Here is a 20,060-nt window from a genome sequence, read left to right on the forward strand (position 1 = left end):
GCGCGCGTACGAGCGCGCACGACCGCAAGCGCGCACGATCGCAAGCGCGCGCCCACGTGCGAACGACCAGGCGCGCCGCCGAGAGGGAGCAACACAAGTACATCGACGGGGAAGGACAGCCACACAGGGACAGCGGCGCACGGTTACTTACCTGCTGGCCCGCCTCCGACTCCGCCTCCTCCTCGTCCTCCTTGTCCTCCTCGTCCTCCTTGTCCTCCTCCGCCTCCTCGTCCGACTCCGCCTCCAACTCCTCGACCTCCTCCTCGTCCGACTCCGCCTCCTCCTCCTTCTCCAGAGCGTAGCTGCGTAAGGAGAGGGGGAGGAGTCTAGTTCTTGCGCGGCGGCAGTTCTACGATCCCCGCCATTTTCTGGAGCCTGGAGGTGAAGGACGACGTCTGGACCGAAGACATCGCCTGAAGAGGACTGGAGTGGGAGCAGCTCTTCTGACATGGTGAGTAAAGTGTGTCAAAGTGCTGTTTAAGTATGGCCCTGTTCACACACAGTATTTTGCAGGCCGAAAAAATCTGCCTCAATATTCCTTAAAGAATTTTGAGGCAGATTTTGCCCTGCCCACACTATCTTGCTGCGTTCTTTGCTGCGTTTTTTGCCCGCTGCGATTGAGGACAGCAGACAAAAAACGCAGGGAAAAATGCATTTTCTGCCTCCCATTTATTTCGATGGGAGGTCAGAGGCGGAACCGCGGCAAGAAAGGACGTGCTGCTTTTTCTTTTTTCTGCGACTTACTCTCATTGATTTCAGATTAAATCAATGGGAGGCGGTTTTGGAAGTTTTTTGGTGCTGATACTGACGCAGTGGCGGAGTCAATATCAAGGCCCAAAAACTGTGAACTGGGCCTTATTGTTAGGGCTTATTCAGACGAACGTGTAATACGTCCGTACAACGTGTGTGATTTTCACGCGCCTCGCACGGACCTATGTTACTCTATGGGGCCGTGCAGACTGTCAGTGATTTTCACGCAGCGTGAGTCCGTGTGTCCGCTGTGTAAAACTCACGACATGTCCTATATTTGTGCATTGTTCGCGCATCACGCACCCATTGAAGTCAATGGGTGCGTGAAAATCCCGCCCAGCACTTCCGCAGCAGTATAAACTATGAATGAAAACAGAAAAGCACCATGTGCTACAAACAGAGTGTCATAATGATGGCGGCTGCGCGAAAATCACACAGCCACGCATCATACGCTGCTGACACATGGAGCTGTTATGGACCTTTTGCATGCGCAGAACGCCACGTTTTTGCGCACGCAAAAAGCACACGCTTGTGTAAATCCAGCCTTAGGGTAGGAACACACTAGGCATGAACGCTGCGGATTTTATGCAACACATTTTATTGTAGAGAATCCGCAGCGTATCACAGTCGCAGCAGAGTGGATGAGATTTGAACAAATGTCATTCACACGCTGCAAAAAAAATGGACCTGCTGTGTGGCTTTTGGCTTTTTAAGCCGCAGCATGTCAATGTATTCTGTGGAATCGCTGCTCCTCTGTTGCGGAAATGCTGCGGTTCTGCCGCAAAAATCACAAATGAGAAAAAAAAGGTACTTTTTTACATTTATAAAAAAGTTTAGACTTGCCCCGGCCGTAGTCCAAGTGACGCGATCCTCTATTATTAGCGCAGCCCGGAATAGAGGATCGCGTCACCAGGACTACGGCCGGGGCAAGTCTAAACTTTCTTATAAATTTAAAAAAGTGCCTTTTTTTTTTTTCTCATGTGTGAGTTTTGCGGCAGAACCGCAGCATTTCCGCAACAGAGGAGCAGCGATTCCACAGAATACATTGACATGTTGCGGCTTAAAAAGCCAAAAGCCACACTGCAGGTCCGTTATTTTTGCAGCGTGTGAATGACATTTGTTCTAATCTCATCCACTCGGCTGCGACTGTAATACGCTGCGGATTATCCACAATAAAATGTGTTGCATAAAATCCGCAGCGTTCATGCCTAGTGTGTTCCTACCCTAAGGCCGGATTTACACAAGCGTGTGCTTTTTGCGTGCGCATGCAAAAGGTCCATAACAGCTCCGTGTGTCAGCAGCGTATGATGCGTGGCTAGGTGATTTTCGCACAGCCGCCATCATTATGACACTCTGTTTGTAGCACGTGGTGCTTTTCTGTTTTCATTCATAGTTTATACTGCTGCGGAAGTGCTGGGCGTGATTTTCACGCACCCATTGACGTCAATGGGTGCGTGATGCGCGAACAATGCACAAATATAGGACATGTCGTGAGTTTTACGCAGCGGGCACACGAACACACGCTGCGTGAAAATCACTGACAGTCTGAACGGCCCCATAGAGTAATATAGGTCCGTGCGAGGCGCGTGAAAATCACGCACGTTGCACGGATGTATTACACGTTCGTCTGAATAAGCCCTAACAATAAGGCCCAGTTCACAGAGTTTTTGGGCCTTGATATTGACTCGGACACTGCGTCAGAATCAGCACCAAAAAAACTTCCAAAACCGCCTCCCATTGATTTAATCTGAAATCAATGGGAGCCAGTCGCGGAAAAAAGAAAAATCAGCACGTCCTTTCTTGCCGCGGTTCTGCCTCTGACCTCCCATCGAAATCAATGGGAGGCAGAAAATGCATTTTTCGCTGCGTTTTTTGTCTGCTGTCATCAATCGCCGCGGGCAAAAAACGCGGCAAGATAGTGTGGGCAGGTCAAAATCTGCCTCAAAATTCGGTGCGCAGTTCCAGGCGGGTGCGCATGCGCGGGAGTTTGCGGGTGTGCGCGATCGGTCGCACGGGCGGCAGTGTTTGACGTCCCCCATGCTACCCAGGGCCGCCATCAGGGGGGGTATTATGGGTACTGATGTGAGAGGCCCGGCCAAACCTAATTGAAAGGCGGCCCCGCAGCTCACGACATTCTTTTGGTGAAAAAAACAAGCCCCATTGCAGGGGCCTGTTTTTTTTCTACCAAAGGCAAGTCTCGGCAGTTGCCGGGCCCCCCTTTCAATTAGGTTTGGCCGGGCCTCTCACATCAGTACCCATAATACCCCCCCTGATGGCGGCCCTGGGTACCATAATATAGTGCTGGACGGAGTACCGTTAACAGGCGGTGCCACGGTAGGGGGGCCCAGAAAATTTAGCTGTAGGGGGCCCTGAAATTCCTGATGGCGGCCCTGCATATGTGTGTAAGTGAAGGAATAACACTATTTCTGGCCATTATATGACTTGTATTCTGCATTATTTTAGCAGTTTTCCCCTCTGGAAGCTCTATCTCTTATTCTCTGAGCTAGTAAATGGAGCATTAGGGTACATTCAGATGTGACGGAAATTTTTTGCTGCGTATCTTGCCACAAATTCGTGACAATTACGCAAAGGTTCTGTAGCAAAAGGTGCATATTTGAGGGTTCATTGCGATTTCAGCCTTGCATTGCTAAGGCTGAAATCCGCAGTAAAAATACTCTGCTTCTCTGCAACAGACTGTGTATGCTGCGGAATGTACATTCCGCACCGCAAGCTAGTTTCTGCACCGTTGTTTTCGGCAAGTCTGCACTAAGTTAGCTCAAAAGCTATAGAAACTGTGGCCTGTCCGCAGTGGATATACACAGCAAATCCGCCACGTCTGAACATACCCTTACTGTTAGGGCACGGCCAGACGTGGCGGAATTGCTGTGGAATTCCGCTGCGGACAAGCCGCAGTGGAATTCTCCTGCGGCTGTTTTTTACAGTGGTTTCAATCAATTTTTAGGCAAGTTAGTTCAGACGTTGCGGAAAACTCTGCTGCGGACCATAGGCTGATCTGTCAGTCCGTTTAATCTTGAGGAGATATAGAAAGCTGTAAATTCAGAGTGAGTGAACAGTTAGGAGGGAGGGGGAGGAAAGAGCCTGATGTAGAGAAAGAGGCATTTTTCTCTAATAATATAGATTACAAAAGGTCCTTTTAGATGGCCTGATACTGGTCTGTGAAAACGAGCGTCGATCGAAGATACAGCTCGTCAATCAGTGCTCGTTAGCTCCATTTTAAAGTCGTCCCCATGCATTTGCACTATGTCGGGAGCAAATCTCCCTGTTTACACAGGAATATGTGCTGCCGGACTAGCGACCATTTTTTGGGTTGCATTAAAGATGCGATCAGCTAATGAACAGGAGTTTACGCAGGGCAATGATCGGGAATGAGTATTCGAATGTGCACTTGGTCACCCGATCATTGGTCTGTGTATACGGGCCTAAGGTTTCTTCTATTGGCCTGTACTATTAAATGATGCAAAGTTTGTTAAAAAGCTTGAGGGCCGTTTAAGGACATCAATTATTGTTTTTTTTTTTACTTTTCATTGAAACTACATATGTAGCCATCTTTATCTTGACTGTGATAACTTTTTGCAGCGTGATATCACACAACAAAAGCCATTGAAAAGCATTGAAAAAGTAAAGAAAAAGTTTCTTGACACTGTGTATTTAATTAATTAAAATTCAAGATAAAGACGGCTTCATCGCTATCCTTAAAAATTACGCTACTGATAAAGATGCAGTTGCTCAGAGCAGTTGAGCAGAAATGTCATAGGTTTCCCAGAAGCCTGCAGATTTTATCAATGTCTCTGACCTATGTATCAAGAAACACGTGTTTACAGATAAAGCAGGGTTTTTATTTATTTTTTTATTTTTTATAATGGTCCTAATTCAACACGTATCATTTTTTCAATTTCTCCATGAATACATAAATATTCTTTAATGGACATCTTTTATAGTAATATTGTCTGAACTTAAAATAATATTATTTTTTAAGTTGAGATCAAAATTGATGGTATTTTTCTTGAATCATTTTCTTAACTGCACACTAATTAAAGAAAATAAAAATAAATGAACACATTTATTATATTTCAGGGAGCTCCTGGGAACGATGGACTTCCGGTGAGTGTGTCTTGACCTTTCAATAAATCCACATGAATTCTATTAGGAATAAAACAAAATAGTTTCTTTTATTGCAGATTCAGATTTCCCTACTCATTTGAAATGCAGTGAATATTTGCCTATTATCCATGTGAAATCTAAAATTTACAGGGGATGCTGCAGATTTGACATTCTTTTTCCCTAAAATACGGATGGGATTTAAGAAAAATTTCAGTCATTTGTGTACACCGAAAATATGTAACCACTCGGCAGCTTGTATAGCTTTCCTTATGCTCCTAATACAAACACACTATTGATACTTATCAGATCAAAGACATTTGTAGAAACAAGGAGTCCAAAAACAATTATTCTGCATTACAATAAAGGAATTACTTGAGGGTTGTCCAGGAATAGAAAAACATGGCTCCTTTCTTCCAAAAACAGCATCACACCTGTCCACACGTTGTGTGTGATATTGCAGCTCAACTCCATTTCCTTCAAAGGAGCTGAGCTGCATTACCAGACACAACCCATAGACTGGTGTGGCACTATATTTAAAATAAAGAATCAATGTTTTTTGGGGTTTTTTTTGGACCCTTTTTAGTTTTTGCTTTTATTTTGACCTTGTTAACCTCATAGTTTATAAAATTCAGAGCAAACATCTTGCACTTTGATATGCATTCATATTCTCATAACTCCAATCTATGTTTGGTCCTAGCCTTCCTCAAGCCCCCAGTGTTCTATGCACATGCAGGGCAGATAGAGGGGAATGATGAGCCTTTGACTACTTCTGTACTGAATTTGGTACATATTCAGATAGTCCGTGTTTTAGAATCAGCCTGCAAAAAGCAATGCTATAAATTTAAAATGGTGCAGTTAGAGCAGACCATACTTATAGGCATTATCCTAGCAAAAATCTTTAATTGTATTTACTTTTTTTAGGGTGAGAGAGGTGTCCCAGGATTACAGAGTAAACCAGGTTCTAAAGGAGAAAAGGTAAGTTTTCGGTTAATCTTGGAACTAACAATTAAACATTCGAAGACAGAAATAAATGGCAAGGTTCCGGTATCCACTTCAATTCAGGACAATAGCTGTTTTCTAAGTTGCCTTCAAATTAAACTAACATTAATTATTTATGATCAGTAGTGTCAACTGAACTTTCCATGAAATGAAATATGTTTAGTTTGTTTTCTTAAAACTTTTTCTTAAATGTTTTGTCTAATATCGAGAATGAATTGAAACAATAAATTAAAGATATTATATGGATCGAGAACTCTTAGTACCATACTCTACCAACCACAAAAGACACAATATACTGCGTATATATATTTCTACAAATAAGTTTTTCAGTATCTACCCTAGACAATGTACAATTGTAGTGAAGGTACGTTTGTCAGATGTATAGGAATCAGCTTACTAAAACGGCAACATGCTTGTAATGTTGCATTGTAAATTTAATGGAGATTTCATGTTTCATGATATGAGCATGTTGTTCACCTGGAAGCTCGCATTAGAGATCTGGAGAGGCAAAATGAAACACAGAGGGTGATAGACAATCTTGAGCGGAGCATGCTGCTCACTGAGCAAGCAGTTAGTGGGGTAGAACTGGAGGGTGAAGACATGGGTCAGCAGGACTAGGCAAGTAGCTGGGTTAATGTAGTTAGGGGCAGTAGAAAGGGGTCCAAGTAAAGGAAGGCCAATCCTGTTTCTGTTATTCCACGCAAAATTGCCAAGTTGGGTGATGATGCGATGGTGTAAGTCTCAGAATTGGCAGCCCTAGTGGATACTGATCTCCCTAACAGCCTGGAGAAAAGCCCAGCTAGTAGTCAACGGGATGGTAATGCAGGTATGGCAAGACAATTAGTAGTTGTAGGGGATTCTATAATCAGGAAGACAGATAGAATAATTTGTCGCCAAGACCGCCAAGGTTGTATTCTCAGGAATACTGCCTGTGCCATGCGCATCACAAGAAAGACAGCAGGAGCTCAGGAAGTAAATTTCATGGCTTAAGTCTTGATGTAGAGGAGAAGGCTTTGGGTTCCTAGAGCACTGGGCTGACTATTCATTGGGGTACAAACTGTATTCTGCAGATGATTTGCACCTAAATGGAAGGGGGTCCGCTGTGATGAGGGAGAGAATTCTAGCTGGGGTGGCGGAATATTTAAACTAGGGCTGAGGAGGGAGGTCAATGTAGAAAATAGTAGTTAAGTTAGAGAGGGTTCAGACTATATTGGTGGGGGGGGGGGAGAAATAGACTGTGGGAAGAGGACTAGAGAACAGGATAAGGAGATCCTTTTGTTACAAAACAGCAATGAAAATAAAAATGCCCAAATAATGTTAAATAATCACATTTCTGATACCAAACGTGGCAATTTGAAATGCAAGTTAAAGTGTATGTTACAAATGGCACAAGTCTAGCAAGCAAAATAGGGGAGCTAGAGGCCTTGATACTGGAGGAACATATTGATATAGTTGGTGTTGCTAAAACATAGCTAGACTCTTCTCATGACTGGGCTGTAAATCTACAGGGTTTTACACTGTTTCGAAAAGACAGGGCAAATAGGAAAGGCGGTAGTGTATGTCTGTATGTGAGAAGTAATATGAAGGTAAGTGTGAAAGAGACATTAGAGGGTGAAGATTGTGAGGAGGTTGAAACCTTGTGCGTGGAATTACAAAGAGAGGTACACCCTGAAAAAATTACTTTTGGTGTAATCTATAGACCCCTTAATAAAACTGAGGAGATGGAAGGTCAGCTATATACAGAGATGGAGCGGGCTGCACAGGCTGGTACTGTAATGATAATGGGAGATTTTAATTACACAGATATTAATTTGTGTCATGGTTCGGCTTCAACTGCGAAAGGGATGAAATTTCCTCAACATGTTGCAGGAAAATTTTGGGAGATCTTAAAATTTTAAGAACTTAATAAAATCTGTGAAAATGTAATAAAATCAGCAAAAATACAAAATGAGAGGCAGGTGGCCAAGGATAATAAAACAAATCCCCAAAAATTCTTCAAGTATGTAAATGCAAAAAAGCCAAGGTCTGAACATGTAGGACCCCTAGATAGTGGTAATTGGGAGTTGGTCACAGGGGATCAAGAGAAGGCAGAGTTACTAAATGGGTTCTTTAGCTCTGTATATATAACAGAAGAAAGAGCAACTGCTGTAGCCGGTGCCAGTGCTGTTGCTACATCCATTAATATACTGAATTGGCTGAATGTAGATATGGTCCAAACTAAGTTAAATAAAGTAAATGTGCGCAAGGCCCAGGGACCAGATGGTTTACATCCTAGAGTTCTTAAAGAGCCTAGTTCAGTTATTTCTGTCCCCCTCTTCATAATATTTTGAGATTCTCTAGTGACTGGTATAGTGCCAAGGGACTGGCACAGGGCAAAAGTCTTCCCTGGTTAATTATAGATCAGTTAGCTTAACATCAATTGTGGGAAAAATGTTTAAGGGGCTATTGAGGGACTTTATACAGGATTTTGCAACAAAAAATTGTATTACAAGTGACAGCCAGCACGGTTTTACTAAAGATAGAAGTTGTCAAGCCAACCTGATTTGTTTTTATGAAGAGGTGAGCAGAAGCCTAGACAGAGGGACCGCTGTGGATATAGTGTTTTTGGACTTTGCAAAGGCATTTGACACTGTCCATCATAGACGTCTAATGGGTAACTTAAGGACTATAGATTTAGAAAGTATAGTTTGTAATTGGATTGAGAATTGGCTCAAGGACCATATCCAGAGAGTTGTGGTCAATGATTCCTACTCTGAATGGTCCCCGGTTATAAGTGGTGTACCCCAGGGTTCCGTGCTGGGACCACTATTATTCAACTTATTTATTAATGATATAGAGGATGGGATTAATAGCACTATTTCTATTTTTGCAGATGACACTAAGCTATGTAGTATTGTACAGTCTATGGAAGATATTCGTAAATTACAGCCTGATTTGGACACACTAAGGCCTGATTTACACGAGCGTGTGCGTTTTGCGCACACAAAAAACGCGGCGTTTTGCGTGCACAAAATGCACTTAACAGCTGCGTGTGTCCTCAGTGTATGATGCGCGGCTGCGTGATTTTTGCGCAGCCTCCATCATTATGACACTCCATTTGGATGTTTGTAAACAGAAAAGCACGTGGTGCTTTTCTGTTTACATTCAGAGTTTGACAGCTGTTGCGCGAATCACGCAGTTCGCACGGAAGTGCTTCCGTGCGACCTGCGTGGTTTTCACGCACCCATTGACTTCAATGGGTGCGTGATGCGCGAAAAACTGCGAAATATAGAACATGTCGTGAGTTTTACGCAGTGGACTCACACTGCACAAAACTCACGGACTGTCTGCATGCCCCCATAGACTAATATAGGTGCGTACGACACGCGTGAAAAGCACGCACGTCGCAAGAGCGTATATTACGCTCGTGTAAATGATGCCTAAGTGTTTGGGCATCCACTTGGCAAATGAGGTTTAATGTAGATAAATGTAAAGTTATGCATCTGGGTAAAAACAATCTGAATGCATCATTGTCCTAGGGGGAGCTACACTGGCGGATTCACTTGTTGAGAAGGATCTGGGTGTACTTGTAAATCATAAACTAAATAACAGCATGAAATGTCAATCAGCTGCTTCAAAGGCCAGCAAGATAATGTTGTGTATTAAAAGAGGAATGAACTCGCGGGACAGGGATATACAGATGTAGCCGTCTTTACCTTAATTTTTAACGCATTAAATAAACAATGGCTAGATCTCTTATCTTGACTTTTTTCAATGACTTTTCAATGGCTTTTGTTGTGTGATATCACGCTGCAGCAAGTTATCAGAATCAATTTAAAGATGGCTACATCTGTAATATTACCACTTTACAAAGCATTAGTGAGGCCTAGAATATGCAGTTCAGTTCTGGGCTCCAGTTCATAGAAAGGATGCCCTGGAGTTGGAAAAAATACAAAGAAAAGCAACGAAGCTAATAAGGGGCATGGAGAATCTAAGTTATGAGGAAAGATTAAAATAATTAAACCTATTTAGCCTTGAAAAGAGACGACTAAGGGGGGACACAATTGACATATAAATATATGAATGGCCCATACAAAAAATATGGTGAAATGCTTTTCCATGTAAAACCCCCTCATAAAACAAGGGGGCACTCTTGCAGAAAAAAAGGTTCAATCTGCAGAGGCGACAAGCCTTCTTTAGGGCTTATTCAGACGAACGAGATATACGTCCGTGCAACGCGCGTTATTTTCACGCGCGTCGCACGGACCTATATTAGTCTATGGGACCGTGCAGACATGTGCGTGATTTTTACGCCGCGTGAGTCCGCGGCGAAAAAGTCGCGACATGTCCGTTCTTTCTGAGTTTTTCGCGCATCACGCACCCATTGAAGTCAATGGGTGCGTGAAAACCACACATGTCACATGGAAGCACTTCCGTGGGACAAGTGTGATTCAAGCAACAGCAGTCAAAAGGTTGAATGAAAACAGAAAAGCACCACGTGCTTTTCTGTTTACAAACATCCAAATGGAGTGTCATAATGATGGCGGCTGCGCGAAAACCACGCAGCCGCGCATCATATGATGCTGCCACACGGAGCTGTCAAGTGCCTTTTGCGCAGGCAAAATGCCGCGTTTTTTTGCGTGCGCAAAAGGCACACACTCGTGTGAATCCGGCCTAACTGTGAGAACTGTGAATCTATGGAATAGTCTACCGCAGGAGCTGGTCACAACGGGGACAGTAGATGGCCTTAAAAAAGGCTTAGATCATTTCCTATAATGAAAAAATTATCAGCTCCTATGTCAATGTGCAGCAATTTTTCCCTTCCCTTTTCCCATCCCTTGGTTGAACTTGATAAACATGTGTCTTTTTTCAACCGTACTAACTATGTATGTAACTATGTATTCAAATTTTGCTTTTCTAGGGTGATTCTGGTATTGGACTCCAAGGACCTGCAGGTTTTCCAGGACCACCAGGCCCTCCAGGACCAGTCAACACACTGAAACAATTAGTAAGTTATTGAGGAATTCATGATATTTTGTATCAAAAATTACTTTTCAGTATAAAAATATAACATAGATTAAATATTTTGTGTATTTGTGCACATATTCAGCATAAGTTGAATAAAATAGAGAATTAATCTTCACAGTCACATTTCTGTTGGAATATTAAAACATAATGTGCTAACAAAGCTTCCAAATCAGTTAGCTGTCATGGGATTTATGGACTCAGAAGCAGGTCGTTCAGCCAATTTTCAGTCTTCCTTGCATTTTCCTAAGCATTCACCTGCAGAAGAACTGTTTCCCAGATGTTCCCTACTATTGTATAATTGTCACACTGAATGGTTTTGAAACTGTATGCAAAATGTAACATTAAACAGAAGGAACCAGAGTAAACACGACAGTTTTAAAAAAAATATTACTGCATTTATGTACAGAACAAAGTTAACTAAGACCCATATCATAATGGTTGGACCATCTTTAGAAGGAATAACCCCAACCAAATATTTCCTATAATGTAGAAACAGACTTGTTTCAGGGAAAAGAGTGCTGTCCCTCTTTGGAAGCCCCCTTTACTTTTTCCTACACTAATCATAGATATCGGGGCAAGAGCAGAAACTTACATGGGAACGCCCTCTGGGGTCGCCTGCATTTAATTCATTCTAACCAAGCAGCAGGGTATACTGTGGCATGGCTTTCAATGGGGCACTGTAGGCAGTACTGATGGTCGTATTGCGGCTGCTACTTATTGGGGAAATTATGGCTGGAACTAATTAGTGACACATTTGTTAGTAGTGACGGGGGCACTATGGCATGGTAGTAACGAGGGAGCTGTGGCTGTTATTCATTGAGTCGTGACTGTAATTCTTGGAGGATACAGTAATATAATTTGTGATACATTTTGGCATTTACTATGGGGACATTATGATGGACTAATGGACATTTTGGGCTGTAACTCGTCATAAAGAAACTACGGTTGCTACTTATTGGGGCACTGTGGCTGTCACTGGGACTATGGCAGTACTGTTATGGGAGGACATTTTGCCATATTTACCTTGAGTGCCAAAAGACAGGAAAGGCCAGCTGGCATAATGTAGCGAGTTTCATAGATATACACAATGTGGGTGATTTTTTTCTAAGTAAAGTTTATTTTAATTTCTTTAGGGAGCTGATGATACTGAAGGATCTGCAAGTGGAGATATCGCTGGATCAGGTCAAACTGTAAGATACAATATGAATGTTACTTTGAAATAAAATAAAAAATAAGATTTCCTTCATTGACTACACAGAATGCTAGTACATATTATTTTAGGGATAAGAAGACAAGCAGCTAAGTAATGTGGACATATTATTGGACAACTGCTAAATTTTTAATTGTTTGCTTTAATTCTGAGTCCCTGAGCTAAGAACATGGAATACGTTTGACTGTAATGAAGACCTTTTCCCGTAATAGATACCCATTTCACTTTTCTACTCCCTTTTATATATTTTCGACCATTGTTGTAATATAAATACAAAATGCAGTGCTTGTTGCAACAAAAACTTTCCTAATAAACTTTTCTACTTTAAAAGTGCTTACCAGGATTACAAGGGCCAGTTGGACCACCAGGACCACAAGGATTGCCTGGAAAGCCAGGTTCTGATTCAGGGATTGATGGTTCTCCAGGGAAACGTGGCAAAGATGGAGAAATTGGAATGCCTGGGCCACCCGTGAGTATTCAAAATGTTCTCATACCAATTGAGCTATAAATGTCATTTTACAACATGCCCAGAACTCAGAGCACACAATTTGAAAACCTAGAAACACTAGGAAACAGTATCATGACTGGTGCAACATGATTTTATGACCTGGTGCAGAGCCTCTTTTAAAACAGTCCGTAGTATTAGAGACATTTATTGCGACTGGTCGGATATTTTAAAAATATGTTGCTTGACATTACACTGTACAATAACATTATTGGCAAATATGACCACGAAGTCTACTTTTTCAAAAAATTGCATCCTTCACTTCCCATTGACTTGCAAAACATGAATGTCTTCGCAGTTTTCTATTTCCTTTAAACCTATTATTCAAGAAATAATCTATGATATTGACCTCTAATCAATGTTGGGTAAATATTTATTGTGCGGAAATAAATGAATTGGAGAGCAATAAAATTGGTGGGGTCCCCTTTAACACTGTCAGCTGTAGGCAAATCCCATGACTATACTTTAGCTCCAGCCTTCTGTGAGCACAGTTCTGTAAAGTATATGTGACACCTCATGATAAGCATAAGATCTCACTGTTAGGCCTAATGCACACAGCTAAATTATGGCTCTGGTCAAGCTTCAAGTTGTATAGAACCGTAATATAGCAACTGCAGAAGTCTGTAGGACCATACATAAGTGTTTCTGTTGGATTCATATGCAATAGTGGCATGTTCCATATGATTCCCTATTACAGCATGCCTAAGGCTTTATAGTGTGGAGCCCTGAAGACTCTGTGTGCTGCCGTACAGGCTCCATACACACGGTACTTCTGTGTGCATAAGCCCTAAGGCTTAAAGAGGCTTTTGCTTCTGTACTTCCTAACAAATAATACTTGTGAATTATGTTCCTGTTATCATATTATGACAAATTTATTTTTAATATAATAAAAATTATTTGGCATTTGATTTTCCAGGTGTGGGATGAGGACATTAGTGGTTCGGGAATGGTAATATGCTGCAATATCTGTTGTCAAAAGGCAGTATTTTCCCAGTTGTTTCATCTTTAAAAGCCATATGAGTGCATGGTTAAATAGCATATCGAGTAGATATTTTAAATAAATTTACTACACATGGATTATCAGCTGTTTTTCTCCTATGCACTATGAAACATTATTTGCAAAATATGTGCAATCTGAATATGATCAGACAAAAACTGCCTCATTTACCAAAAAAGTTCTTTAGCCCCTTCACCACTGCCCAATGTTTTTAAGACGCTGGGCATGGCCGGTCCCTGGTCTACAACGACGTCTTTTGATGTTGCTGTGGAAAAGGCTTATGAGCGCTACATTGTGCGCTCATGCACTAAGCAGGAGTTGTTACTAACATCTCCTGTACTTACAGCAGCCTCCTGAATATGGCTTGGATCGGAGAAACCTCTGATCCACGCGATTTAACCCTTTGATCGACGTGGTCCGTAACCACGTCATGATCAAAGTAGACTCCCCTCTTCGATCGCATCACCGGGTTTCCTGTTGATGTGATCGGAGACTGGGAAATCCTCTGCAGTTTGCCCTGGGGTCATAGAATGAACCCCGGGGCTGTCTGTTCTGTAAGCCTGCTGTTAGGGCATACTACATGTTGCCCTAACAGCAGCCTGTGTCATAGTGACACAGTATAATGTATTCGTATACAGGAGTATGCTAATACATTATAAGTATAAAATAAAGTTGTTAAAAACGTATTCCGTCATGGGATTAGATTATTTTTAACAAAAACATAATAAGGAAATGTCCACAAAAAAGTCATTATTTAGTATAAAATATATTTTATTGCCCATACATTAAATTAAAACAAAAAACCTACACTTATCTACATGACTGTAATAACCTGAAAAATTGTATTTAACAAGTTTAGCATGAAACGTGAACAGTCACGCCACAATTATTTTTTTTTACATAAATGAAACAGTAATTTGCTTGGACCCCAAAAACTGCGCAGGAAAAAAATAATTCTCCCACATAAAACAAAGCCTCATAGGCCTTATTAAAGCCTTTGAAAAAATAAAAAGTTATGGCTGCTGGAAGGCAGTGAGGAAAAAACTAAAACATTTAGCTGTTCATTAAGGGGATAGTTCTGCACATTCGGCAATTTTTTTAAGTACATCATACATATCCAGAGGTCTAGTGTAGAATCAAGGGCCCATTGATAATAACAATCACTATATTCTGGTATTTTGGCGAACTACAGGGGTTCTTGTTTAGCTTCGAACATTAACTCCTATTTGTGGGAAACAATGTTACAAGCCCTATAGACATTTAAAACAGCTGTTTTAAGTGCCCAGATAAGAAGCCAAGTAAAATTTTGTACCAGAACCCTAAAACATATTGTAATATTCCTTCATATTTACGCATTTGAGAAAACATCTCAGTGAGACATCATATTTTATGCACGTTGTAGGGAGGATCAGAGGTGAATGCTACACAGAGGCAGAATTAGAACAAGCACCCTTATACTGTTAGCCACAGTGCCCCCATAAGAGGGACAGCCACATGCCCCTATTAGAATGACAGCTACAGTGCCCGCATGAGTTCTAGCCACATAGATGCCATTAGTATCAGCCATAAGTACTTACCACAGTGCCCTCCCATAACTGTAAGACATACTGCCCATACAGACATAATGCCCCACATAAATAACAGCCATGGTGTATTAGCCAAATTGCCCTCATGAAAGTCTTGCCACCTGATCCCCCACTCACGTGCTTGTAACTTACTGCTCCTGAATTGATCTCTATGATCTAATTGAGTGTCGTCGCAAGATTCTCATCAATAGAACGACTCCACTATCTTGAATGATCTGTATCATTAGCAGTAGCTGTTGATCAAGTGTAGGGGCATTGTAGTTCTAGGTCGCTGCCTATACTGCCTAACACTTTCCCTGGCCCTTTACATAGGTATTAATATGAAATGTATTACTAGAATTTTAAGGATCCCACAATGTTGTAAGTGAAAGGGTTTAGCTATTGATGGACATAGCCAGATGTGAAATCAGTCACACTAGTCGAATTGAGAAATACGTTTGCATCTTTTCAGATACTAAGGCCTGATTCACACGAACATGTTAAACGTCCGTGGGACGGCCGTTGAAATAGCGGCCGTCCCAGGGACCTATGTAATTCGATGTGGCCGTTCACACAGCCGTTGTTTCAAAGGACTGTGTGAAGGGTCCGTGAGAAAATAGGACATGTCCTATCTTTTCACACGTCACGCATCCCTCCATAGACTCTCAACTATGGTGGATGCGTGACATCGCGTCCCGCAGCACGGAGCACGGATGCACCTCGGACGTGAAAGACAGCAGTTTTTCATGTCTGAGATGCGCAGCGCTCGTGTGAATCAGGCCTAATTGTAAGTACTAATTAAATACCTATAGCTGAATGTGAGGACATATCACACCTCCACTGAGGGAAGAATAACACCAAATACAAATTGTATCTGCAAAAATATATAAATCCTTTATTACATTAAATCATAAAAACATATTGGCCATCAGGACCTAAAATACAACAAACAATTTAAAATACACTGGCATAGAGAACAGAAGGGCTATTCAAAAAATAATATGTACACAAAAGTGCTGTATATATAGAAGCAATACGAGTCATTTGGTCAAACAAGCTGTGTGCATATAGTATGAGGAACTCTGCAAACCACACATAAGGTTCAGACACCCATGTCAACACACAACAACATGAAATAGACCCATCAATATATGCACAGGGATGGCAGCAAACAAAGTACAGTGTGTACAGAGCTAAATAGAGAACAGGAAGTCACCATGAATAAAAGTCCGGTCCCTGAACCTATACCAACCCAGGTGTAGTAAGAGTAACCCAAAAGTAAACTCCACGCCAGGAGCCCCGACGCGCTTTTCGCGGTAGCTTTTTCAAGGGGTACTGACAGGAAGAGTAGTTGATGTTATAAATATACTGAAAAAATGGGAGGGGTCCCTTCAAAGTAACCAATTACGGTAGGGTATTGAAAATACCTCATTGTAAACAGCCGAGGCTGAACCTGGTATAAAATATAAACAGCTGAGCTAATACATATGTAAATACCTGACTGTTGGGCAGTGAGTCACAAGCACCGCCAGCTTTCCCATCCACGCATCACACGGACGCCACTGCGCATGCGCATCAGTGCAGAAGCGCCGGGAAAAGAATGTTAGGTCGCACTATTGTGAGATGACATGCTGCGGTGGCCATTTTGAATATGGGCAAAAACGATGTTATAGACCTTTCTACTATGAATAACGTTTTGACATGTCTAGTCATTATGACATGTCATGTTCAAGTGGCCATTTTGGATGTGGGCAAAAAGCGATCACACAAGCCCATATACTACAGATGCCATTTAAAGTGTGAACAGAACTGAGCTGGTATATCGATCAGTCACTAAATATAGACCCAGATGTATATAGACAATTATACTGTTTACACACATAAACATGTCATAGAATGGATATTAATTGACATTATAACATGAGAGAAATGTCTACATACATAAATAAAAATAAAAAATGCACAAAATATATTTTAGAACAATTTTAAGAAAAGGGGGGATTTCTTCGTAATATTGAAAACCAAAATGTGGTAAGTGCAAAGAGAGTGAACACACGTGCTCAGTGATGTGATAAGAGGAAGAAAGAAAAGAAATATAAAATAAAATAAAGTGACACACACGTGATGAAATGCACCAAAGGAACAATTAATTTATTTTATTATGTTGACAACAATAAGACATACAACAATACAACATAGTTTAATATTAATACGATATAATATAGTATAATATAGTGATACCAAAAGCATAAAAAATTAAAGTGTGAAAATATATATGTGATGTAAATTTAATAAGCTTAGAGTGACAAAATGTGAATATTGTACAAATATATAATGAAGTGTTTATGTACCATAATATGTGTCAATAAAATGTCATAATAAATACATAATTAAATAAAATTGATAAGGATATGTACATATGTACAGATATATGTGCAAATGTGCATTATCACAGACAAATATAAAAAGACATATGGTATCCTACACTAAAGAATTACCCTAATGTGTATAACACACATTATAGGTATTTATCGTGTGTGTGAACACACAAACATGAATACCCCTTGAAAAAGCTAAAACAACTATGGACAAATCCAGCATAATTATAGCAAAACCTATAAATAAGTAAGATGAACCAGAAATATCGATTATTAGAACACATGGTGTGTGACGCTTGATATTCAAATCCACCCATATATTTTAAGGCCAATATAAACAGGACCCCTATAAGAAGATAAAAAGACACAATTATGTCAATACAGGCCATCAGCTACAAAAATGGAATTTATAACAACAAGTACACAATAATATAAACCAGAGGATTATTTCAATGTAATCAACAAAACCTCGGTAAACCAAACCCGTCAAATATAATAATTGTATACAAAGTTAAAAACTAATGATGCCATAAGACCCAGAAAAGTTTATAGGAGGGAGGCAAAGGAGATTTTTTCATTGAGACCCAGAGGTGAGCTAGTCTTAAGTTTTATGATCCATTTGCACTCGATGCGTTCTAATTTGCGGAAAGTATCACCTCCACGTGATCCGATAATGATCTTATCGATGCCCAGCACCCTTAAGTCCTGCCATCTATTATTGTGGAAATCCCGGAAATGTCTCGGAATGGATTTCAGTTTCTCAATTTCCTCCCAGTTATTACTCTCAATTCTTCCAGCTTTTTTAATGTCCCTCACATGTTCCTGAATTCTTATTTTCAATTCTCTTGTGGTCATGCCCACATACGACAGACCACATGGACATGTAGCCATGTAGACAACACCAGTGGTACTACAATTTATGAAATGTACGATTTTATAACATTTTTTGTTTTCGGAGTCTGCAAAAGTGTCCGTCTTGACCATCAAGTTGCAGATGGAACAATGACCACAAGAGAATGATCCCCAAGCTGGTCCTTTGGAACCAAATAAATAAGTCCTAGGACTAGGGGCACTATAATGGCTCCGGACTAAATGATCTCCTAAAGTTTTACATTTTTTAGCCGTAAGTTGAGGCTTCAAGGATAAATGTTTCTTTAAATCAGGATCCGTGAGCAAAATGGGCCAAAAACGAGTCACAATTTTACGTATCTCCCTCCATTGCGAATTGTATGTAGTGATCAATCGTACTACACTATCCTCTTTCTTGCGTTTTTGCTGAATGAGTAAGTTGTTTCGATTGGTCTGGCAGGCCCTTTGATAACCCATATCAATATCGTTTTTACGGTAACCACGTTGTGAAAACCGAGTCCTCAGACACTATGATTCACTTTCAAAATTAGAGTCTGAGTCACATACGCGTCTTGCCCGCAAAAATTGGCCTGTAGGAATTGCGCGTATTACATGTGAGGGATGGAAGGATGACGCATGTAGAAGAGAATTTACGGAAGTTGCTTTCCGAAAAATGGTGGTGCTAAGCTTACCTGTGTCAAGCACTGTCATCTTGATGTCCAAGAACTCCATGGTAGTTTGACTAATTATGCTCGTTAGTTTGATATTCTGTGTGTTGTTATTAAGGATGGATACGAAAAGGTCCAATTCTGTTCGTGTGCCCTGCCAGATAAAAAGGATGTCATCGATAAAGCGCATCCAGCCAACAACACATCCAGATACCATATCCATGGCCTCTCGTACAATTTCTTGTTCCCAGAAGCCTAAGAATAGATTAGCATAAGACGGTGCACACGTGGCACCCATTGCTGTCCCACGGAGTTGCAAATAGTGTTTGTCTCTGAACACAAAATAATTGTGCTCAAGGACAAAACGCATCAAAATGACAAGAAACTGAACCAGTTCATGATCAAGGTCACATGAGCCTAGAAAGTATTGGATAGCACGTAACCCCAGTTCGTGATTGATGCAGGTATATAGGGATTCCACATCGCAGGATACCAAATACATATCCTGCTCAATGGTCACTCCATCAAGACGCTTCAAAACGTCCGTAGAATCTTTGATATATGTTTGAAGATTCTCAACGCAAGGGCGGAGATAATAATCCAAGAAACGGCAAATGGACTCACATAGACTCCCACATCCAGACACGATTGGCCGGCCAGGTGGTTTCTTATGATCTTTATGTACCTTTGTTAGAATTTATAGTGTGGGGGTGATGGGAAATTTCACAATGAGCCCATCCATGATTTTTTTAGTAATGATGTTGTTGTCATAGGCTTCCGCCAATATGACATCAAGCTGGCCCTTAAAGATATTGGTGGGGTTATATGTCAGACGCTTGTAACACTCCGCATCCCGTAATTGTCGATATGCCTCAGATTCGTACATCTCAATATGCCAAACCACCACATTTCCACCCTTGTCAGCTGGTTTAAACACAATACCCTTCATCTGCTTAAGTTCGCGCAGCGCCTTGCGCTGTGCCCATGACAGGTTGTCATAGCCACGGTCC

General features: G+C 41.2%; 1 protein-coding gene across 3 annotated transcripts in view; it reads left to right on the plus strand.

Annotated features, from left to right (window-relative positions):
* COL15A1 (collagen type XV alpha 1 chain) overlaps positions 1-20,060 on the plus strand; it is a 359,120-nt gene that overhangs the window by 181,480 nt on the left and 157,580 nt on the right. For all 3 annotated transcript variants that reach the window (XM_075826867.1, XM_075826865.1, XM_075826866.1), the window contains 5 exons: positions 4,846-4,872; positions 5,794-5,847; positions 10,772-10,858; positions 12,012-12,068; positions 12,420-12,557. In XM_075826867.1, the coding sequence (XP_075682982.1) occupies positions 4,846-4,872; positions 5,794-5,847; positions 10,772-10,858; positions 12,012-12,068; positions 12,420-12,557 (363 nt within the window). The remainder of the gene's footprint in view (positions 1-4,845; positions 4,873-5,793; positions 5,848-10,771; positions 10,859-12,011; positions 12,069-12,419; positions 12,558-20,060) is intronic.

The sequence above is a fragment of the Rhinoderma darwinii genome, chromosome 5, assembly GCF_050947455.1.
Source record: "Rhinoderma darwinii isolate aRhiDar2 chromosome 5, aRhiDar2.hap1, whole genome shotgun sequence".
Classification (NCBI taxonomy): domain Eukaryota; kingdom Metazoa; phylum Chordata; class Amphibia; order Anura; family Rhinodermatidae; genus Rhinoderma; species Rhinoderma darwinii.